Below are 20,223 nucleotides of genomic sequence, written 5' to 3'. Positions count from 1 at the left end.
GCAGGGATTACCCATGGGGCCTCTCCCCCGGGATGCAGGGAGTGGCAGCGTGCCACAGAGCCGGAAGGGCCCAGCCCAGCAGGGGGCAGCACGGCCAATAGGGGCAGGGCAAGGGAGCGCTGCAGGGGGGGCTGTCAGCCATTGACCCCAACTGTAAACCCTGCATGTGATGGAAACCACTTCAAGCCAGGGGGTGCGGCTGCACCCCAATTTCCAGCACCTCTGGAGCTGTGACCTGGCCCTGCAGGGATCCAGCTGTGGGCAGGGGTCTGGATCAGTGCAGTCAACTCTGTCCAGCTGTACAGCCCCTCTGGGCCTGGCTTGGGCGACCCCTCCCCACCCTGGGGCCTGACACAGCCCCTCTGAAGCACCCACTCCTTTGGAGCCAGGCATGACCCATCTCCAGTGGGGAGAGCGCCCCTGGATCCAACTCCCCCACCAAGATCCAGGCCCATGGCACCCAGAGAGCCAAGGGCAACCAGCGGGAGAGGCTCAGCAGCCTGCAGCTCCCATTGGATGCAAGGGGGAGCCCCCCTGCCCCCATCACTGAGCACAATGGGGAACCCAGCCCCCCAGCGTGCGATGGGGAACCCTACACCCCCGGCCCCCATGAGCACCCTGGAGGCTGGCTGGAAGTGGCTTTGCCCATGGCACCGCACTGGCTCCATGGCAGAGCTGGGCCAGGCGCGCCAGTGACGCTGGTCCCTCATTGCAGGGCAGGGAGACCCCAGAGCCATGGGGCTGCCAAGCTGGGTCCCCGGGAAACGCAGCTAACAGCAAAGGCACCTGGGCAGCGCGTGGAGGAGATGCCCCTCCCCACACCCCTGTGCTGGATCCCTGACTCTCCCCTGGCCTGGGAAACTGCTGGGCTCCAGAGCCCACCGCACACTGGCTGTACCCAAGTGGCAGCCCCCACGAGGACATGAGCCCAAGTGACACCCCCTCCGCGCCCCCCCCCCCCCCCCAATCAGCAGCACCTGCCCCAGGAAGGGCCTCAGTGGCTGGATCGTAACTGGCTATTGCGATGCCAGGGAGTGCACAGGGTCCTACCCCCTAGAGGGAACAGCCAATGGAGACGGAGGAAGCAGGGTGATGTGGGGAAGCCCCGCCCCCTCATCACACCCCCAAAGAGGGCCCTAGGCCAGGACACACAGCTGCCACAGGGGGCAGCAGTGAGGCAGGATCCAGGGTGCCACCCCATCCCATCCTGGGCTTGGTTTCAGCAGCAATGAGTCTGGGGGATCCCCTGTGAGTCCGGGGGTGGGACAAATGGCTGGGCTGGGCAGCAGCCACCTCCGCTGACCCTGAGGTGGGGTTCCCTGTTGTTCAAGGGCTGGGGAAGCAGCAGCCGCCCAGAGGGTCAGAAAAGAGCCAGACAGCAGATCCAGCAAAATCCTCCAGCGTGTTAGGGCGCCAGGCAGTGCGTCATACAGGACAGGGGGGTGGGACACAGTAGAGATGGGGGCAGCGGTGGGATCCGTGCCCTATCGCAGCAGAGACCACTTGATCTGTTCTTTGGCCGACTGCAGCACCTGAAAAGCACAGACAGGGGGTGACTCAGCTGGAGGGGCTGGGTGGCAGATCCTCTTCTCTGCTCCCCTCCAGTAACCTGCCAGCCCCACTGCTAGAGCCAACCCCCTTCGCCATGGTGACCACAGGCTTCAAAAGCCCTGCAGAGGGCATGGGAAACCCCACAGTTCTCTGGGTATGAGCAGGGGCTGATGCCAAGATCCAGGGCCCCAGTTGGCTGCTGTCCTCCCCACCCCCAGAGGGAGCTGCGTGTGGGGCAAGTGCTGCCTGCAAGTCAGGAACCCTGGGCCCTTTGGCTACTGGGGCCTTGTCTGGGTGCCGCTCCGCAGGGGGAGGTGTGGCTCCACGGGCTGGCAGGACAAAGGTTTGCCAGGCTGGATCCAGCAGGAGAGACTGGCCGGAGAACAGCTGGGTCAGGGGATTCCCTCTACTGCCAACCCAGCCTGCAGCCGCAGGCACCAGCTGGCACCAGGTGAGCAGAATCTGCCCCCGCCGTCCCGTGGGGGAGTGGGGACTCCATGAGTTTCGGTTACGGGCTGTTCCCCATGACTGGGCCAGGCACTGCCTCACAATGGGGCACAAGAAACCGGATCCAGGGTTAAGATCTGTCTTGTGGCTCAGCCCAGCCTGAGCTGGGATAGGCCCCAGCAGGGCACTCTGTCCAGCCGGGCAGGCTGCCATCTAGGGCTTTGGCCAATGAGCAGCTGGCCCGTCTGGAGGCAGAGCTGCTCTGGACAGGAAAGCGCCGGGGCAGCCCCCACCAGCAGGCTGCATGGCACAGTGTATCTAAGGGCCTGGCTCAGAGCACCCAGCCCAGCAGGAGCTGGGTTACTGTGGGGCCCACAATATTTCTTAGGTCCTTACTCTAAGGCTACATCTACACTACGGGGGGGGGGAGGGGGGTCGATTTAAGATACGCAAATTCAGCTACGCAAATAGCGTAGCTGAATTCGACGTATCGCAGCCGACTTACCCCGCTGTAGGGACGGCGGCAAAATCGACCTCTGCGGCTTCCCGTCGACGGCGCTTACGCCCACCTCCGCTGGTGGAGTAAGAGCGTCGATTCGGGGATCGATTGTCACGTCCTGACGGGACGCAATAAATCGATCCCCGAGAGGTCGATTTCTACCCGCCGATTCAGGCGGGTAGTGTAGACCCAGCCTAAGTTAGTGCCACCCCAGGCTGTGGGCTCCCCATGGCAGAGGCTGTGCCTGCCACTGGGTCTTGTGCAGCATGGAGCGCGCTGGGGGTGGTTAACAATTGCTGCATGTTGCAATCCAACCCCATACTTCAGGGCATTAGCTGGGAAGCGGTCAGGAGGCACCCCCCTATGGACCACATTGCCACTAGGGGGTGCCGGAGTCTGCAGGGAAATTACGACCAGGCCCCTGGGGGGAGGATTCCAGCTGGTCTGCCCTGGGGGATCCCATGCGCAGCTTGGGCTGGGCCTGACTGGGGGAGGGTGGGGACTGGGGCTGGAGTTGGCGAGATCTGGGAATGGGGTAGGAAGTCGCAGAGCCCTGGAGCCGACTGGGGGACAGGCCTGCCCGAGCTGGGGGAGTGATGGGTGGGGACAGGGACATACCTGAGAAACTGTCTGCTCTGTCAGGGGGACGTCTTCGCCCTGCAAAGACACATATCATGGAGCAGCACCTCCAGCCCCCCCAGTGCCACAGGAGGTGCCGCCCTGAACCCCACTCCCCAATGCTGCTGGGGCTCGGCTTTCCCCTGGCTCAAAGCAGGGGGCACTGCCCTCACCCCCACCCCAGTGCTGTAGGGACACGGTTCCCCCCTTCCTCCCAATGCAGGGGGCTGGGCAAGGCAGCCAGGCCCTTCCCCACTGCTCTCAGTGGCAGCTACTGGGTGCTGGGCCCTTCAAGGAGTCAGGCCCCAGCTCGGCCCCAGCCTGGTTAGCAGCCACCCCTGCCCCCAGGGGCTGGAAAGCAGGAGCTGGCCCTGGGGGGGCTGCCCTGGGGAAGGGCAGGGGCGCAGCAGGGGTAGATTGTGCCCTGAGGGCTTGTGCTACCCCTCTCCCCACCCACCCTGTAGAGCAAATCCATCCCAGGGCAGGCAGGCTCCTGCCCTAGCATTCCTCAGGGTGCCCAACAGGGGCAGAATGGGCAGTTGGCACAGGGACGGGCAAGTCGAGGAGGAGGAGGAGCCTACTGGGACAGGGAGGGACAGAAGCAGGGCTCCAGGGGCTCTGAGTGGGGAGGGGGAGGGGTGGCGCTCACTTACCCGCACGGCCACTCGATGCACCACCTGCTGGGGGTCGCTCTCGAGGATCACGCTGAGGGAGGAGCACATGCCCGTTAACCCTGTGCCGAGAGAAGCCCCTGCTCACGGGTCCCCCCATGCCCAGGCTGCGGCCCTGCACTGCACACGTCCATTAACCCTGTGCCGAGAGAAGCCCGTGCTCGCGGGTCCCCCCATGCCCAGGCTGCGGCCCTGCGCTGCACACGCCCGTTAACCCTGTGCCGAGAGAAGCCCCTGCTCTCGGGTCCCCCCATGCCCAGGCTGCGGCCCTGCGCTGCACACGCCCGTTAACCCTGTGCCGAGAGAAGCCCCTGCTCGCGGGTCCCCCCATGCCCAGGCTGCGGCCCTGCGCTGCACACGCCCGTTAACCCTGTGCCGAGAGAAGCCCGTGCTCGCGGGTCCCCCCCATGCCCAGGCTGCGGCCCTGCGCTGCACACGCCCGTTAACCCTGTGCCGAGAGAAGCCCGTGCTCGCGGGTCCCCCCATGCCCAGGCTGCGGCCCTGCGCTGCACACGCCCGTTAACCCTGTGCCGAGAGAAGCCCCTGCTCGCGGGTCCCCCCATGCCCAGGCTGCCGCCCTGCGCTGCACACGCCCGTTAACCCTGTGCCGAGAGAAGCCCGTGCTCGTGGGTCCCCCCATGCCCAGGCTGCCGCCCTGCGCTGCACCACACCGATGGCCCAGCTTCTAGCCACCTGGGCTCCAATGCAATTGGGAGAAGCCCCTAGGGCTTGTGACAAACCCCCATCCCCAACGGCCGGACTGTGAGAATCGGGGCAACTCTGACCAGCCTGGGACAAAGCAGGGGCTGCCCAGGGAGCTGGGTGGCGGGGGAGACATGGGTCAGAGTGGCCGGGGGGGGGGGGGGGGGAGGGGGGAGAACATGCAGAGGGTCATGGTGGCCAGCGGGGGGAGGGGGTATCTGGGCAGCCAGGCCCTTCAGAAGAACTTAAACCTCCCTCAATTCACAGAAAAATGTCACCTTCCCGGGGCTGGGCATTTAAAGCGGGCACCTCGCTGGGAACACACTGCAACCAGTGTATACATGTACACACCCACACCCTCACACGCCCACACCCACGCACCAACCAGCTGGACACACGTGACAACAGCCAGCTGGAATCCCCCCAGCACATCCACTCTCACATGCAAGGCATGGGGCGGCTGGCGAACAGGGTGTTCCAGCCCTCCCCATGGAACACTCCCCAGCTGCCAGTGCTGATGCCCGCCAACCGCCACCCCCAAGCTGGGCAGGATGTCCCAGCACTCAGGCCCTGGACACAAGGGCCTGGTAAGATGGGCCCAAGACAGGCTGGGTGGAGGGAGGACATTGCAGCCCTGGGGCCCATGGGGGGAGCGGGAGCCTCATTTCCTGGGGGGCGCAGGAGAGGGCGCTGGTGCTCACCCTCCGTCCACGATCTCATCCACCGCCAGGAAGAGCCCCTCCATGTTCTCCAGCAGGGCGCGCTTCTCCACGTTCTTCCTGCCAAGAGACCCGCGCCCAGTCAGGGAGAGCCCAGGGCCTTGGCGCCAGACCCACCAGGCCCTGGGCACCAGCTACAGCCCACATGCCATCCTGCAGGGGGCCAGGCCCCCCATCTGGCAGGGGGCTGCCTGGCTCAGATACGTCCAGTATGGGGTAGGGGGAGGAGGCTCGGGTCTGACCCGCTCACTCCCTGGGGGGCTGCCAGGCTATACAGACTGGGGGCGATGGCTCCAGGTGGGCTGAGCCCCAGTGTGCTGGAGGGAGAGGGGGGCTGACAGTGTCCCAGACATGCCCCCATCCCAGGCACATGGTTCCTCAGACCCACTGGAGTCCGGGAATGCAATTTCTGCCAGCAGAGGATCTGGCCCACTAGGCCCCTCCCCTGCTCTGATCCAAACCCGGGGGGGAAAGGCGACCCCCCCAGGGTTCGTGCAGGGTTTGGAGAGTGAACCCAGGACACAGTCCTGTTCATGCTGCCCGGGGCGAGACCCCACTGAAGCGCTGACCCAGCCGCGTGGGCAGTGTTTGGCCAACAGTGCCTGGCGCTCTGGGCTCTGCCCTAGATCAGCCAACCCCCTCGCTGCCCGGTGACTGCACCTGCCTCCCCATCTCCAGGCTTGGGCAATGGGAACTCTGATCTTATCTGTCCTGTTCTCGATGTGGCCAACGATCCCGCCAGGGACCGGGGCACGGAGGGGCGGAGCTGGGGCCCTGCTGGCTCATCCCCCTGCTAGGCCGACGGGGCTCCCTTGGCTGGCAGCTCACTCAGCCCTGCTCGGCTCCACTGCCCCGAAAGATCCCCCTCATGGAGCAAACGCACAGGGCCACCTGGACAGGACACAGGGCTGTGCTGGTTCAGAGGGGCGCAGTGGGGAGAGGGCCTCGATCCTGGGGTGCTGAGCAGCCATCAGCAGGAACGGGGGGTGCTGGCAGGATCACGCCCCGCCGGCCGTCTGCAGCTGGTCTGATGGAACAGGCCCTCTCTCCCGAGCCCAACAGGAGACCTCGCCCACAGCCCCTTCCTCAGAAACGTTCAGCTGGTACAAATCAGCTGGAGCCTCACTGATTCACACCTGGCCCAGGCCTGGCCCGAGGGAACTGGGGACTCAGAGCTGACCCCCACTCCGGGTCACCTCATCCTGGCTCAGGTCTTACCCTGCAGCCCATCACCATGGCATCTGGGCGCCTGCCATGTCCAATCAGCAGCAATAGGAGGCCCCGATGCCAGTGCCCCGCTCACTGTGAGCATGCTGAGCCCCTGGCTTCCTGCGCCAGAGCCTCAGCCGGTCCTAGACTGACCCTCCACCCCTCGAGCAGGGGGAGAGCCCTCCTCACACCATGCCCCGCCTCGCCGCCCCCCACGGGCCTTACCTCAGCATCTGGCTGAGCGAGTCGAAGAGGCAGTTCAACACGGCCATGAGCATCAGCTGGAAGAGGAGACGACGCAGGTCAGGAGATCAGGCCCTGCCCCAAGTGCCCCCAGCTGGCACCCTGCGGGTCAAGCCCGCTGCTGACAGCCAAGCAGGTCCCCGGGCATAGGGCACTGGGGAGGGGCCATCTGCTGGTGGGGGCTGCCCCTGGCAGGAGAGACAGGCAGGCGAGGGGGCAGAGCATCATCACTGCTCTGGTGTGGGGCAGGAGCAGCCTTTAGGGCTTGATTTGCAAAGGGGCCCAGCGCCCACAGCCCCCATTAGGAACAATGGGGGTGGAGGATGGGGGGGATTCCCCACGGCTGCCAATGGGGGTGTCTCCATCACTCTCCGTGCAGCTGCTGGGCATGGAGCCCTTTTGCAGATCTGGCACTCAGTGTGGCTCTGACTCCAGGGCACGCTGCCCTGCCCCACCCCCCCCACAGCGTGCCCAGGGTCAGCTGCCTGTGTGGTGACCACAGGCTGCCCCCCGGCACTACAAGAATGCCCTGTCACAGCCAGATCACCCACACCCGAGGGCATGGGGCAGGCAGCGGCACACCAGCTGGGAAAGCAATGGGGGGTGCGGGCAATGCCCCGCCCCTCAGCAAGGGCCAGGTTTCCCTAGGCGAGCGCCCGCCTCCAGTTCTGTACCCACAATCCCCTGTGGGCACAGAGCATCCTGTCCCCCAGCACCCGCGCTGCCCTGACACGAGGCCCTAACACCTCCCCGTGTCCCCCTGGCAGGAACGAACCTCGTTCTCGTAGGAGCTGCCGATGACGTAGAAGTACAGGTCGATGCTGCTCTTGTAGACCACGGTCAGCCCCTCCAGGAGGGCAATCTCGCCTGGTGGTGGGGGGACAGGCCGGCTCGTGGGAAGAGGGGCTTTGCTAGGGTGGGCTCACCAGTCCCCCCCTGCTGATGAGGCAGGGAGGGGCAACCAGTGTTCATGGGACGGCCCCAGTCTCCGTTTTAGGTGGGCATCCCAAGACCACCCTGGTTCAGAGCATCATCGGTGGGGGATGGCACGGGGCACCTCACTGTTGATTCCCCCCAATGCGGCTGTACCCCAGCCATGGCCCCCAATCCTGACCCCCCACACCCTTCCTGGGAGCAGCACTACTGTGATCCTGTGTGCCCACAGCGTGACAGCCCAGCAACTGTATACCCGCAGCGGGCACCTTGCCCTAATGGAGGTGCCCATGGCGCCCCTGGGACCCAGAGCGTGGCTTCTGACCCTCCTCCCCATGGTTCCCCTGGGACCCAGAGCGCAGTGTCTGACCTCCCCCGGATGGTGCCCCCGGGACCCAGAATGCAGTGTCTGACCTCCCCCAGATGGTGCCCCTAGGACCCAGAGCATGGTGTCTGACCCTCCCCCCCATGGTGCCCTTGGGACCCAGAGCGCAGCATCTGCCCCTGCCCACTGCAGTGAGTGGAGCTGCAGGGCCCATGAACTGGGCAGGCAGGGAGATCACAGGCAGTGTTGGGGGGCAGAGTCCCTTCCCCCCACCCTGCTAGGCCAGGGCACATACTGTCCGTCCGGTGGGTCTTGTTGAAGATGTTCTTCTCGAAGGCTTTCTGCTCCTTGACGGTGGGGTACGTGTCGTCATAGTACTGCAGGGAGAGGCACGGGCGTTACTCCTGGCCCTGTGCAACTCCAGCCAGGCCCGGAGACCAGGTCAGTCCAGATGGGCACAGCCTGCAACCGGACACCGGGAAGGGGACATCAAGCCCTCCCACCACACCTCGGGGCTGGATCCTGGGCACCCATGACACCCACCGCAGCCAGAGAGCACCGGGCAGCACAGGACCCGGAGGGGGAGAAGCAGGGCTTGTTGTCATGAACACGTCCTTGAAATTGTAGGACCGGGGATGGGTACAGGTCAGGACTGAGGGGCACTGGCAGAGCTGGGGGGGGGAGCCCAGAGCTGGGATAGCAGGGGCTGCAGGTCGGGATTGAGAGGCACTGGCAGAGCTGGGAGGAGCCCAGGGCTGGGCTAGCAGGGGCTGCAGGTCAGGACTAAGGGGCACCGGCAGAGCTGGGGGGAGCCAGGGCTGGGATAGCAGGGGCTGCGGGTCGGGAGTGAGGGGCACCGGCAGAGCTGTGGGGGGAGCCCAGGGCTGGGCTAGCAGGGGCTGCAAGTCAGGACTGAGGGGCTCTGGCAGAGCTGGGGGGGAGCCCAGGGCTGGGCTAGCAGGGGCTGCGGGTCGGGAGTGAGGGGCATTGGAAGAGCTGGACGGAGCCCAGGGCTGGGATAGCAGGGGCTGCGGGTCGGGAGTGAGGGGCACCGGCAGAGCTGTGGGGGAGCCCAGAGCTGGGGTAGCAGGGGCTGCAGGTCGGGAGTGAGGGGCACCGGCAGAGCTGGGGGGGAGCCCAGAGCTGGGGTAGCAGGGGCTGCAGGTCGGGAGTGAGGGGCACCGGCAGAGCTGGGGGGGAGCCCAGGGCTGGGGTAGCAGGGGGCTGCAAGTCGGGACTGAGGGGCACTGGCAGAGCTGGGAGGAGCCCAGGGCTGGGCTGAGCCCAGGGCTGGGCTAGCAGGGGCTGCAGGTCAGGACTGAGGGGCTCTGGCAGAGCTGTGGGGGAGCCCAGAGCTGGGGTAGCAGGGGGCTGCAAGTCGGGACTGAGGGGCACTGGCAGAGCTGGGAGGAGCCCAGGGCTGGGCTAGCAGGGGCTGCAGGTCAGGACTGAGGGGCTCTGGCAGAGCTGGGGGGAGCCAGGGCTGGGGTAGCAGGGGCTGCGGGTCGGGAGTGAGGGGCATTGGAAGAGCTGGACGGAGCCCAGGGCTGGGATAGCAGGGGGCTGCAAGTCGGGACTGAGGGGCATTGGAAGAGCTGGACGGAGCCCAGGGCTGGGATAGCAGGGGCTGCGGGTCGGGAGTGAGGGGCACCGGCAGAGCTGTGGGGGAGCCCAGAGCTGGGGTAGCAGGGGCTGCAGGTCAGGACTGAGGGGCACTGGTGGGGTGGGGGGAAGTCAGCTTTGCCCTGTGTCTGGTTCCAGAGTTGCTCCCCTCGATCCCTACATTCCCAATCCTGGAGTTCACTCACAAACGAGAATCCCAGGCCCCTGCCTGCCCTAGGGTAGGTCATGGGACCCAGAGCGCAGCATCTGACCCCCACCCCCGCCCGCCAATGGTGTCCCTGGTATCCAGAGTGCAGCATCTGACACACACACACACCACCGTGCCGCCCCTTGAACCCAATGCGCAGCCCCTGATGACAGCCCTGCCCATTCCACAGTGCCCCCGGGACCCAGAGCGTGCCCCATGCCGCGCCGCCTGCGGGCACTCACCTTGGCAAAGAGACGGTCACCATCATTATCCAGGATGAGGACGGCTTTCACCGTGTACAGGGACGGCTCCTGCAGAGACACAGGCCCAGTCACTGCCCAGAGCCTGCCACGGCCCGGAGCTGCTCCAGCCCACCCACCCCCCACACCCGCAGGGAGCTCAGCCAGCCAGGGCAGCACGTGGGGCAGCCGCGGCCCAGAACCAGAGGGCGGGGGGGGGAGAGAGGTGTGCCATGGCACCAGGATTAGGCCCACACCTGCTCCCTGTGTGGGCTGGGGGTGCGGGAGGAGAGCCGGCTCGAGGGACCACCCTGGGGCATGGATCTCGGCACAGCTCCTGGGGCCAGCTCCGATCCCGCCCCAGGTCAGCAGGGCTGGAAAATCAGCCCCACCCCGACGGCTGTTCTCAAGCTGGTGCCCAACAGACGTGTGCATCGCCCCCAGCTGGGCTCTCAACACAGGGCTGGACATACCTCCCCCCGCCGGCGCCGGCTGTGGGTTGTGCTGGGGGGAGGACGCCCCCGCCCTGCAAACTGAGATGCTGCCGCCCCAGCACCTCTCATCCCTACCCAGTGCTTTGCAGACCAGAGGGCCAGCCCCAGCTGGCATCAGGGGCGCTCTGTAACCAGCCCAGCTCTGTCACTAGCGCTCCGGGCGCAGCCGCCCCTGCCTCCCACACCCCATGGCGGGCACGGACGGGGCACCAGAGGGCCCCGCTGAGAGGCATCAGAATGAGTGCGGAATCGGGGGGGGGGAGTCTGGCCCCCACCCCACAGGCTCCAGCTGTAATCAGGCCCCACATTATTATACAAACCCAACAGCCCATGGCATGACCTAGGCTAATGGCAGGGTGTCTCCAGCGCGGGAGGGGGGACGTTCTGGGGTGAGTGCCAGCGTTCATCCGTCCCCATCCCGGGCCTGCCCCCCTCTTGCCTGCCCCCCCCCCCCGGATCTGCCAGGACGTGACCCCTTCACGTGCTGGTGCAGCCCCCCCATTGCCCCAGGTACCAGCGAGGCCTCCCCGGGGCCCCAGCCCAAGCTGCAGACAGGCCCAATGCCCCATGCCCGGTAACACACAGGCCTGCAGGGCTGAGCACCCCCAAGCCAGCTCTCTGCCTCACCTCGCCGCAGCCTCCCCAGCCCTGTGCTCTCCCTGCCCTTGGCCAGCAGGGGGAGCTCCAGGCCCACAGCAGCCACAGACATGGCTTGCCAAGGTCGCCCAGCTGGCGCTTTGACGGGGCGGGTGGTATAAATAACCAGCTGCTATCGGGCAAGCCGGCTTCCTGCTGCTCAACCCCCCCCACACACACACTCTGCACGGGGCAGCTCTAGCAACCACGTTTATCTCTCTCCATCCTGGCCAGCCGCTTCCCCCTGGGCCCCGCAGCGGCAATGGCAGCTCTGACAGCTTCAAAGACAAGGAAAGCGGGCGCTAGTGGTTAGAGCAGAGGTGGGCTGGAAGCCAGGACTCCTGGGTTGTATCCCCTAGCTCCGGGAGGGGAGTGGTATCTAGTGGTTAGAGCAAGGGATTGCGGGTCGGGACTCCTGGGTTCTATTCCCGGCTTGCCCCTCTTTGCTGCTCAGTGTCAGAAGACGCAGATTGCAGGTGCTGTTTGCACTGGGAACCGGGTAAGTGGGGGGCCAGTATCCCCTCTGTGCAAGGAAAGAGGACAGATGAGGGTCCCCAGAACTAAGAGGCCATGAATGCAGAAGGCACAAGGGAGGCAGCAGCTGCCAGCACAGGGCTGGGGGGGGGGGGCGGGCAATAGGGGCTCTGGGCTCCTCGGGGGCCAGCTGGCAGTGTGGGGCCGGGGCAATGGGAGCTCCGGCTCCTCAGGGGCCACTGCCTGTCACCCTGACTGATGAGAGCCCCTCGTCACCACCAGGATCCACCCCGGTCCCAGCCACTGGCTGAGCAGCAGAGCCCCCAGCCGAGCGCCCCCAGCAGGGCTCATTGTGACTCCTCCAGGGACTCCACCTGCTCAGGTCCCACTGAGACGAGGCCTCGGCCCCAGGCTCTAAGGACTGATAGGTCCCACCCCGCCCCAGGCCTGTCCCCACAGGGCCCCCCGAGCGAAGGGCCATGGGGGAGCTGCCCCTCTGACTAAGAGAGCAGAGTGGGCCAATCCCCAGCCCCTCTGCCCAGCCAGCACCACCCCGGGCGCTCGGCCCTTCATGGGCTCTCCGCCGACACTCGGCCCAGCCACAGCTCACTCCCCATGCGACTGCCAGGAGGGGGCGATTGGTGCCCACCCCTGGCTATGGAGGTGGCACAGCCCTTCCCCTCGCCTCCTCCCAGCCCGCAGGTCACCAGGCCACAGTCCAATACGTGCCAGGACCCCCAGCCACCAGGCCCCTTGTTACGGCTCTCATCTACTCTAGTGAAGCACGGCCCTGCGCTGCTGACTCACAGTGGTTCCTCCCCACCCCCCATGGCCTTTGCCCTGTGCAGACCCGGCTCACGGCAAGTCTCTATCCGCCCAGGCTGGTGCCATCACCATGGCGTCCAGCCTGCTGAGCCCTGAATGCTGACGGCAGCCTGCCCATGCAGCACGGCAGAGCGGGGGGATCTTTCACTCAGACACCCACAGACGCACGCGGGAGGAGGCACATCCCAAGCATCATCATCCCTGGTCTCCAGGCCACGCTCGGAGCCGGGCACGTGCACAGCTGGATTCCCACCTGGATTTACATGGGCGCACCACCGTGCGAGGGGGGCACTGGTTCCTCCCGTGGGGGGTGCGAGATGGAGCAGTTTAGTTCCTGGAATGGGGCTTGTTTGTCTGCAGAGGTTCAGGAAGGGGAGCAGCACTAGTGGGGCTGTTAGGGGCTGACAGCGCTGTGGGAAGGATCAGGGGCCGCGCTCCCACGGGCACACGAGCCGCTAATGGCTGGGTTGGGATTCTGACGTCTCCCAGCGCGCTGGGGCAGGATCTAACCCAGGGGTGGCCAACCTGAGCCTGAGAAGGAGCCAGAATTTACCAATGTACATTGCCAAAGAGCCACAGTAATCCGTCAGCAGCCCCCCATCAGCTCCCCTGCCCCCAGCACCTCCCACCCACCCGCAGCCCTGCGATCAGTGCCTGTGCCTCCCCCTCCCTCCCAATCAGCTGTTTCGTGGCATGCAGGAGGCTATAGGGGGAGGGGGAGGAGCAAGGACATGGCAGGCTCAGGGGAGGGGGCGGGAAGGGATGGAGTGGGGGCAGGGCCTGTGGCCAAGCCAGGGGTTGAGCAGTGAGAACCCCCCAGCACATTGGAAAGTTGGCACCTGTAGCTCCAGCCCCAGAGTTGGTGCCTATACAAGGAGCCGCATCTTAACCTCTGAAGAGACACATGTGGCTCCGGAGCCACAGGTTGGCCACCCCAATCTAAGGACTTCAGCCCATCAGCGGCCCGGCAGCGGCCCGTGGCTCAGGAGACCCTCAGCCCACCAGAGTAAAAGGAAGGGGGTTTGCACAGATCAAGGCACGGGGCACATGGAAATCGCTCCCTGCACCCCACCGCCGGGCATGCGGGCACCGCTGGGCCCCCTGAGAGGCTCCTGAGTTGACAGCGGTGAAGGGGCTGGGAGCCAGGGGAGCCTGCTGTTGACGTATCAGGTGGTCTAAGCAGTCAGCTTACTTGCGGCAGAGCCCCACGCAGGCCAAGAGCCACAGCTCAGGGCTGTAGACCACGTAAAAGGGGTGGGGGCACTTGGGTGGCGCAGCAGAAACCTGGGGGACCCCAAGTGAGACAGACGCTAAAAAGCTCTCGAGACAAAGTTCTGTGATGCACTGACCTCCACGTAGCCACAGTCGGAGTGTATAACAGAACTTCACCTCAAATGCTGCGGGCTCTGCATCCGGCACCCCCACCCTGTCCCGGGCACAGGCCCCCCGGTACTGCCTGGGGCCTGGAAGCGGAGCAGAAAACCACCCGTCTGCGGATCTGGGGAGTGCAGGGCGGTTCCCAGACGGGCACGGCTGCCTCTCCTGCAGCTGAGACTCTCCAGAACCAACCCTGTACTGGAGCCCGAGCGGTGCCAATCGGCCATGACGCCCTCTGCCCTCCATGGAGGCTGCTGGTGCCTAGCACATTCCAGGATTGGGCCCTTGACAGTTGTGATGCATGGACTGGCTTCCACTGGGCACAGCATGGGACTGCCCCACTTCTGAAACCCCAGAGCCCCGCTGGCTGCCTGGCACCAGCCCGAGGGACCCCTCCCCATAGCAGCTCATCCTTGTGTCTCCTAGGGGAGAGGGGGAGAGGACAGGAACTGCTAGGTGACTCCACAGCCCTAGGAAGCCTGGCTTCACGGGACATGACTTCCCCCAGAAGCCAAGCATGGCCTAGCCTGCGGGGAATGGGCCCGATCCTGCAGCCCTTTGACTCCAGAAGGGCCTGTCAGAAAGCTGGGTTGATCCCCACCCCCAGCCCAGGAGACCAAGACAGTGGGGCTGAACCTGCCATCAGCAACCAGGCCATTCGGGGGCATCTCCACTTGTGGGACCCCCTAAGGGGTCTGATTGGTGGGTGCGCAACCTAAGGGCCCGACTGTCAGAGGTGTCAAGCACCTGCTGCTCCCACGGCCATCACTGCAAGTGGCCAGTGGGTCTGAGAATCAGGTCAAAAAACTCTTTAGGGCTTGTCAACATGGGAAGTTAATTTAGATTCATTCCATGTGTGGACGCTCTTACTCCGGTATAAGAGTACCCTATTCTGAATTAGCTTAATCCACTTCCAAAGTGGATTAAGGGTTAAACTAATATTAACCTACTAACTGAAACATGGAGTTAATCTGGAATAGATAATCAGATTTACATTCACACCCTGCTTTATTCTGGATTAACTCTCAAACGAACCCCAGCCCTTAACTGCATCCCACATTGGTGCAACTGTCCCGAGGTTCCCCTCCAATGTGGGGGCTCAGCTGTGTTCTTCTGGGGGCAGCTGGATGGACAGCCCTGGAGAGCTACATTCCCCTCAATGCACAGCCCCCACATACACCTCACCCTGACCAGGACCAACCCTCTCTGGAGCGGACAACGGAGACCAGTCTCCATTCGCTCCTTGACCGAGAGGGCCTGTGTACATGAGCCAAAGGAACCAGCTTGAAAAACCACAAGCCTCTTTTACATCCAGCTAGTCATTTCCAGTAGCTGCTGCCCTGCGCTGGATTAGAACCAGCAGCCTAGAGCTAAAACGGCTGCGGCTTCCCATCCCAGCTCCTGCTCCATCCAGCCCCCCTCAGAGGGGAAATGGGAAGCAAAGAGAATGCAAGAGGAGCCCTGGAGGATTTACACTTCTCTAGAGCCACGCTGCCCCGCAGAGCAAAGCAAATAAATACACATTTTAAATCTATAACGAGTGCTTCCGGAGGTCAGAGGGCCTGGAGCCCGAGAAGCTGCCTCAATTTCTCTCTGGAGGTTTTTAGTTTGAGCCTCGAGCAATCGGCCATCCAAAGGAGACTTTAAGAGTTACGGCGCAGTTTATTCTGATCATTTAATTCGGAAGTTTCAATAAATTAGACTTCAATCAATTCAAGTAGGTGCTCAACAGCCCAGATGGTCAGCGCGGTATCGGCAGCCGCACCGTAAACCTTTTATGGCTGCCAGGACCCTAACTAGGGGATAGCGCCGGAAAAGAGATGCCAGAAGCCAAGAAATACAGGTGGGGCTTTATTATTATGATTTGCAAAGGCGACTGGCGAACCTGTCTGCAGACAAAGGAGAGGGGCAGGGAGTTGCGGGCAGCAATACAGAAGGGCATTTTAGACCGGGTATTGTCAGGCATCAGTCGATCTCCAAGCACTTTAGAAAGGAGATTAGCATCATTATTATTTTACAGATGGAGAAACTGAAGCACAGGGCAGGGCCGTCACTTGCCCAAGGTAACCCAGCATCAGGCCAGTGGCAGAGCAGTGAATGGAACCCAGGAGTCCTGGCACTCAGCTCAGTGCTCTATCCACCCACAGGGAATCGAGGGAAGCACGCCGCGAGCAGCCGGGCTTTCCGGGTCACCCAGCTGGATACTCGGCGTGGAAGAAATCGTTCACAAAGCCCTATGCTCTGACCAAGATCAGGATTCCTCTGGCCCCAGCACCATCTCCGGCTCCTCCCTGGGGAGGCTGGGAAGGGGTATCTCCATTGCACACACAGGAACCTGAGGCAGGGGGCAGAATAAGTGATTGGTCGCCAGAGTCCAAGTCCAGAGCCCTAGCCTGCCCTTCCTGTGCTTCAGAGCCAGATGTAACATCAGCCTGGCCTCCTCTAGAGCCAATCCCCTAGGACGGACGGACAGACAATGTTTTGAAATGGTCGGGCGCAGTGTAAAGGGGGGGCAGAGGGGTAGCCTCACCACCCAGCTGTAGGGGCAGGGGGAGGGTGACTGGAGCACTGACTGCGCGGGCTGTCCTGGGCTTCCAGCAGCTCCCAGGCAGCCAGGCCAGGCCCAGGTGAGCTAGAACAGCCTGTGGGCTGCTCTCCTTTGTGCAGGGAACCATGCAGGAACTGACCAGGATGAGGGAGACACAACGGTGACTTCAGGGTGCCCAGAGCGCACCGCAGCCAGACGAGCGCTAGCGTGCCAGGAGCAAGCCCACCCCCGGTCTCAGAGCCAGGCAGCCTGGCTAGCGGGACAGTCTGGGTTTAAACCGCTTCTGTTGTCCAGGGCAGCCAGTGAGGCTAACTCCGCTAGCACTGCCACACAGGCACCAGGGAAATCAGGGGGCCAAGGAGCCAATACCGCAGCCTCCACAGCCAAGGCTTGGAGAGAACAGCGAGGCAGGCCGCTGGCTCAAGGGGCCCTCTGCTCTCTGTCCCCCACTGGCCATGCCCGACTCCCGCCCAGCTCATTCACACAGTCACACCAATCAGTCCCACTCCCCCTGAAACAGGGCTACACCCGCACTGGGAACCCCCAGGGCAAGGGGGCAGACACCGAAATCACACCTTCCTGATCGCAACCTCCAGCCCTATGCCTGCGACCAGAGCCAGGTGGGCAGCCCCTCCCGCCTGTGCAGAGTCAAAGGAGCTTCTGGGTGCAAGGGACCCCCTGCCAAGAACTGCAAAGCGCTTTGCTCTGACCCCTCCCTCCAACACCCCACGTCTCCCAGGACCAATGCAGGAACATTCCCTGCAGTCAAGGCCCTGAGTCCTGGGAGGAGCAGGGGGGCTAAACTGGGCCTAAGGCCTGTAGCAAAGAGTCCAGATTTCAGAGGAGGCAAAGGGGAAGTGACACTGCAGCTCCAGGGGCTTTCAGGAAGGTGAGTGTGTGTGTGGGGTGGAGTTTTATGAAATCAGAAACGAAGCCGACCACCCCATTCAGCACAGCGACCCCTGGCTTATTTACGACACTGGGATCATTTCACACGGCCCCATGCTACTGCATTTTCAGGACGCTGTGGGGTTTTGCTCCAACCACACAGAAGAATGTCACAGAAGTCATCGGTGCCAGAAATTTGGATGGGAGAGGAAGGAATTTTGCCTGCAAATTTTCCACCATTTAAACTATCGTTGTTAGGTTTCAGAGTTAAGACAGTGCACCAAACAGGGGCTGGTTTGCCCCTGTCTGAGCTAGCATCCTAGGGCCTCGGCAGACCAGGCCTAAGTTATTCAGTTTTTCCACATTCTTCCTAAATGCGAGGTTTTGAGATACTTGTCTCAGAGCACGCTGCGATGGTGCAGCTGGTTTTTGAGGAGAGGCCCCCCAACCCCTGTCCCAGCTGCCCTGTGTTACAGAGTAGCACCCTGGGCCCCACATGACAGTCACAGCTGCTCTCTCAGGACCCAGCCCCCAGGGTTAATGGCCTGTCCAGATCATACAGATCCTCCCCCACAAAAGTTGGAATCCCTCCCCCCGCCCAGACAGAAGGGGAACTCCCACCCAGAGCAGGAAGTAATCAAACCCTCCCCCGCACACACACAGAGCAAGTGTTACCCAGCATACGCCCCTGCTATCCACACACCAACAGGTGACACAGGGCAGCCCTCCCCCCTCACGTGCCAGGAGCACCAGGCCTGGGGCAACCTCTCCCCTGCCAGAGCCTCACACAGCCCAATCACAGGCTGAAAGGGACTTGCCACAGCTACCGTGTGCATGGCAGGGGGTACCCAATGGTGGAGCCCATTCTCCCCCTACCAGCCCCAATGGTGGTGCCCATTCCTCCCCTCCCCCAAATAGCAGTGCCCACTCCTAGATTCCAAGGCCAGAGGGGACCACTGTGATCAGCTCATCTGACCTCCTGTACAACACAGGCCATAGAACTTCCTCGAGCAGATCTTCTAGAAAAACATCCAATCTTGACTTTAAAATTATCAGTGATGAAGAATCCACTATGACCCTTGGTAAGTTTTGCCAATGGTTAATTACCCACACTGGTAAATATTTATGCCCTAGTTCCTGCTTCAACTTCCAGCCATTGGATGGTGTTATACTTTTCCCTGCTAGGTTTCTTTTTTTTTTCTTTCTTAATGGAGATATCCCATCTCCTAGAACTGGAAGGGACCCTGAAAGGTCATCGAGTCCAGCCCCCTGCCTTCACTAGCAGGACCAAGTACTGATTTTGCCCCAGATCCCCAAGTGGCCCCCTCAAGGATTGAACTCACAACCCTGGGTTTAGCAGGCCAATGCTCAAACCACTGAGCTATCCCTCCCCCCAAGGTTGAAGACCCCATTATCGATTATTTGTTGCCTATGTAGATATTTATAGACTACAATCAACTCACCACATAACCTTCGCTTTCTTAAGCTAAATAGATTGAGCTCCTTGAGTCTACCTCTACAAGGCAGGTTTTCTAATCCTTTAATCATTCTCATAACTCTTCTCTGAGCTCTCTGTCAATTTATCAACATCCTTCTTGATCAGTGGGCACAGAACTGGACACAGGAGTCCAGCAGTGGTCACACCAGGGCCAAATGCAGAGATAAAATAACCTCTCTGCTCCGACTCAAGATTCCCCTGTTTATGTATCCCAGGGTTGCATTAGCCGTTGGGGCCACAGCGTTGCACTAGGAGCTCACATTCAGCTAACTATCCACCATCACCCTCAAATCTTTTTCAGTCACTGCTTCCTAAGATAGACCCCCATCCCGTAAGTACGGCCGACAGTTTTTGTTCCCAAGTGTATAGCTTTACAGTTAGCTGTATTAAAATGCATACTGTTTCCATGCACCCAGTTTACCAAGTCATCCAGATGACTTTGTATTAATGACCTGTCCTCTTCATTATTTACCACTTCCCCAGTCTTTGCATCATCTGCAAACTTCATAAGCGATGATTTTATGTTTTCTTTCAGGATACTGATGAAGATGTTAAATAGCACAGGGCCAAGAACCAACAAAGGACGACCCCACTGGAAACACACCCAGTCGATGACAATTCCTCATTTACCATTACATTTTGCAACCTATCAGTTAGCCTGATTTTAATCCATTTGGCGTCTGCCATGTTGATTTTATATCATTCTAGTTTTTTAATCAAAATGTCATGCGGTACCAAGTCAAATGTCTTACGGAAGTCTAAATACATTACACTGACACTATTACCTTTCTCCCCCATCCTCCCCAATGGCGGGGCCCATCCCTCCCCTGCTTCTCCCAATGGCAGAGCCCATTCCTCCCCTCCCCCAACAGCAGCGCCCAACCCACTGGTGGTGCCCATCTTCCCCCCGACAGTACCCAACATCCATCTCTCCCCAACAATGGAGCCCATCCTCCCCAATAGCAGTGCCCAATCCCTCATCCCCCAACAGTGGAGTTCATCCCCCATCCCCCACACTGGCGGTGTCCATCCTCCGGCTTCCCCAACAGCACCCAACCCCCAACAGTGGAGTTCATCCCCCATTCCCCTCACCGGCAGTGCCCATCCACCATTCCCCTCACTGGCAGTGCCCATCCCCCATTCCCCTCACTGGCAGTGCCCATCCCCCCACTGGCAGTGCCCATCCCCCCACTGGCAGTGCCCATCCCCCATTCCCCTCACTGGCAGTGCCCATCCTTTCCCCATGTTCCAACAGCAGTGCCCAACCCACTACTGGCGGTGCCCACCCCCCTTGTCCGACCCCCCCCTTCTCCCCTCAGGGTTCAGTCTCTCCCCCAGGGCTCCCCCAGCCCGGAGCCCGCGCCTACCAGGATCAGCGCCTCCATCTTGCCCTCAACGATGCTGCCGACGTGGAGCAGCAGCGGCAGGGGCCGCGCGCCATTGGTTGGTCGCCTGCCAATCGCAGCTCCAGGCCCCGCCCCCTCGCCATTCTGACCGTTCATTGGCTAACCCGTCTA

General features: G+C 62.3%; 1 protein-coding gene across 1 annotated transcript; it reads right to left on the bottom strand.

The window, feature by feature from the left end:
• Positions 1–1,383: 1,383 nt before the first annotated feature.
• Positions 1,384–20,223, bottom strand: COPZ1 (COPI coat complex subunit zeta 1). The gene is made up of 9 exons (XM_005307700.4): positions 20,074–20,223; positions 9,970–10,038; positions 8,213–8,294; positions 7,435–7,526; positions 6,642–6,697; positions 5,190–5,267; positions 3,769–3,820; positions 3,116–3,154; positions 1,384–1,532 (listed from the first exon to the last, which is right to left on the bottom strand). The coding sequence occupies exons 1-9, from the start codon at positions 20,206–20,208 to the stop codon at positions 1,485–1,487; spliced, it is 651 nt and encodes a 216-aa protein (XP_005307757.2). The 5' UTR covers positions 20,209–20,223; the 3' UTR covers positions 1,384–1,484.

Source organism: Chrysemys picta, chromosome 22 (assembly GCF_011386835.1).
Source record: "Chrysemys picta bellii isolate R12L10 chromosome 22, ASM1138683v2, whole genome shotgun sequence".
Lineage (NCBI taxonomy): Eukaryota > Metazoa > Chordata > Testudines > Emydidae > Chrysemys > Chrysemys picta.
This window is presented reverse-complemented; position numbering and strand designations above follow the sequence as displayed.

Excerpts from the sequence above, each read along its gene's own strand:
- COPZ1 (XM_005307700.4), bottom strand. The coding sequence starts at position 20,208 with ATGAACGGTCAGAATGGCGAGGGGGCGGGGCCTGGAGCTGCGATTGGC. Across the intron at positions 7,527-8,212 it reads CAAGACCCACCGGACGGACA|GCGAGATTGCCCTCCTGGAG; the intron begins GTATGTGCCCTG and ends CCCCACCACCAG. Across the intron at positions 3,155-3,768 it reads TGCATCGAGTGGCCGTGCGG|GGCGAAGACGTCCCCCTGAC; the intron begins GTAAGTGAGCGC and ends GTGTCTTTGCAG.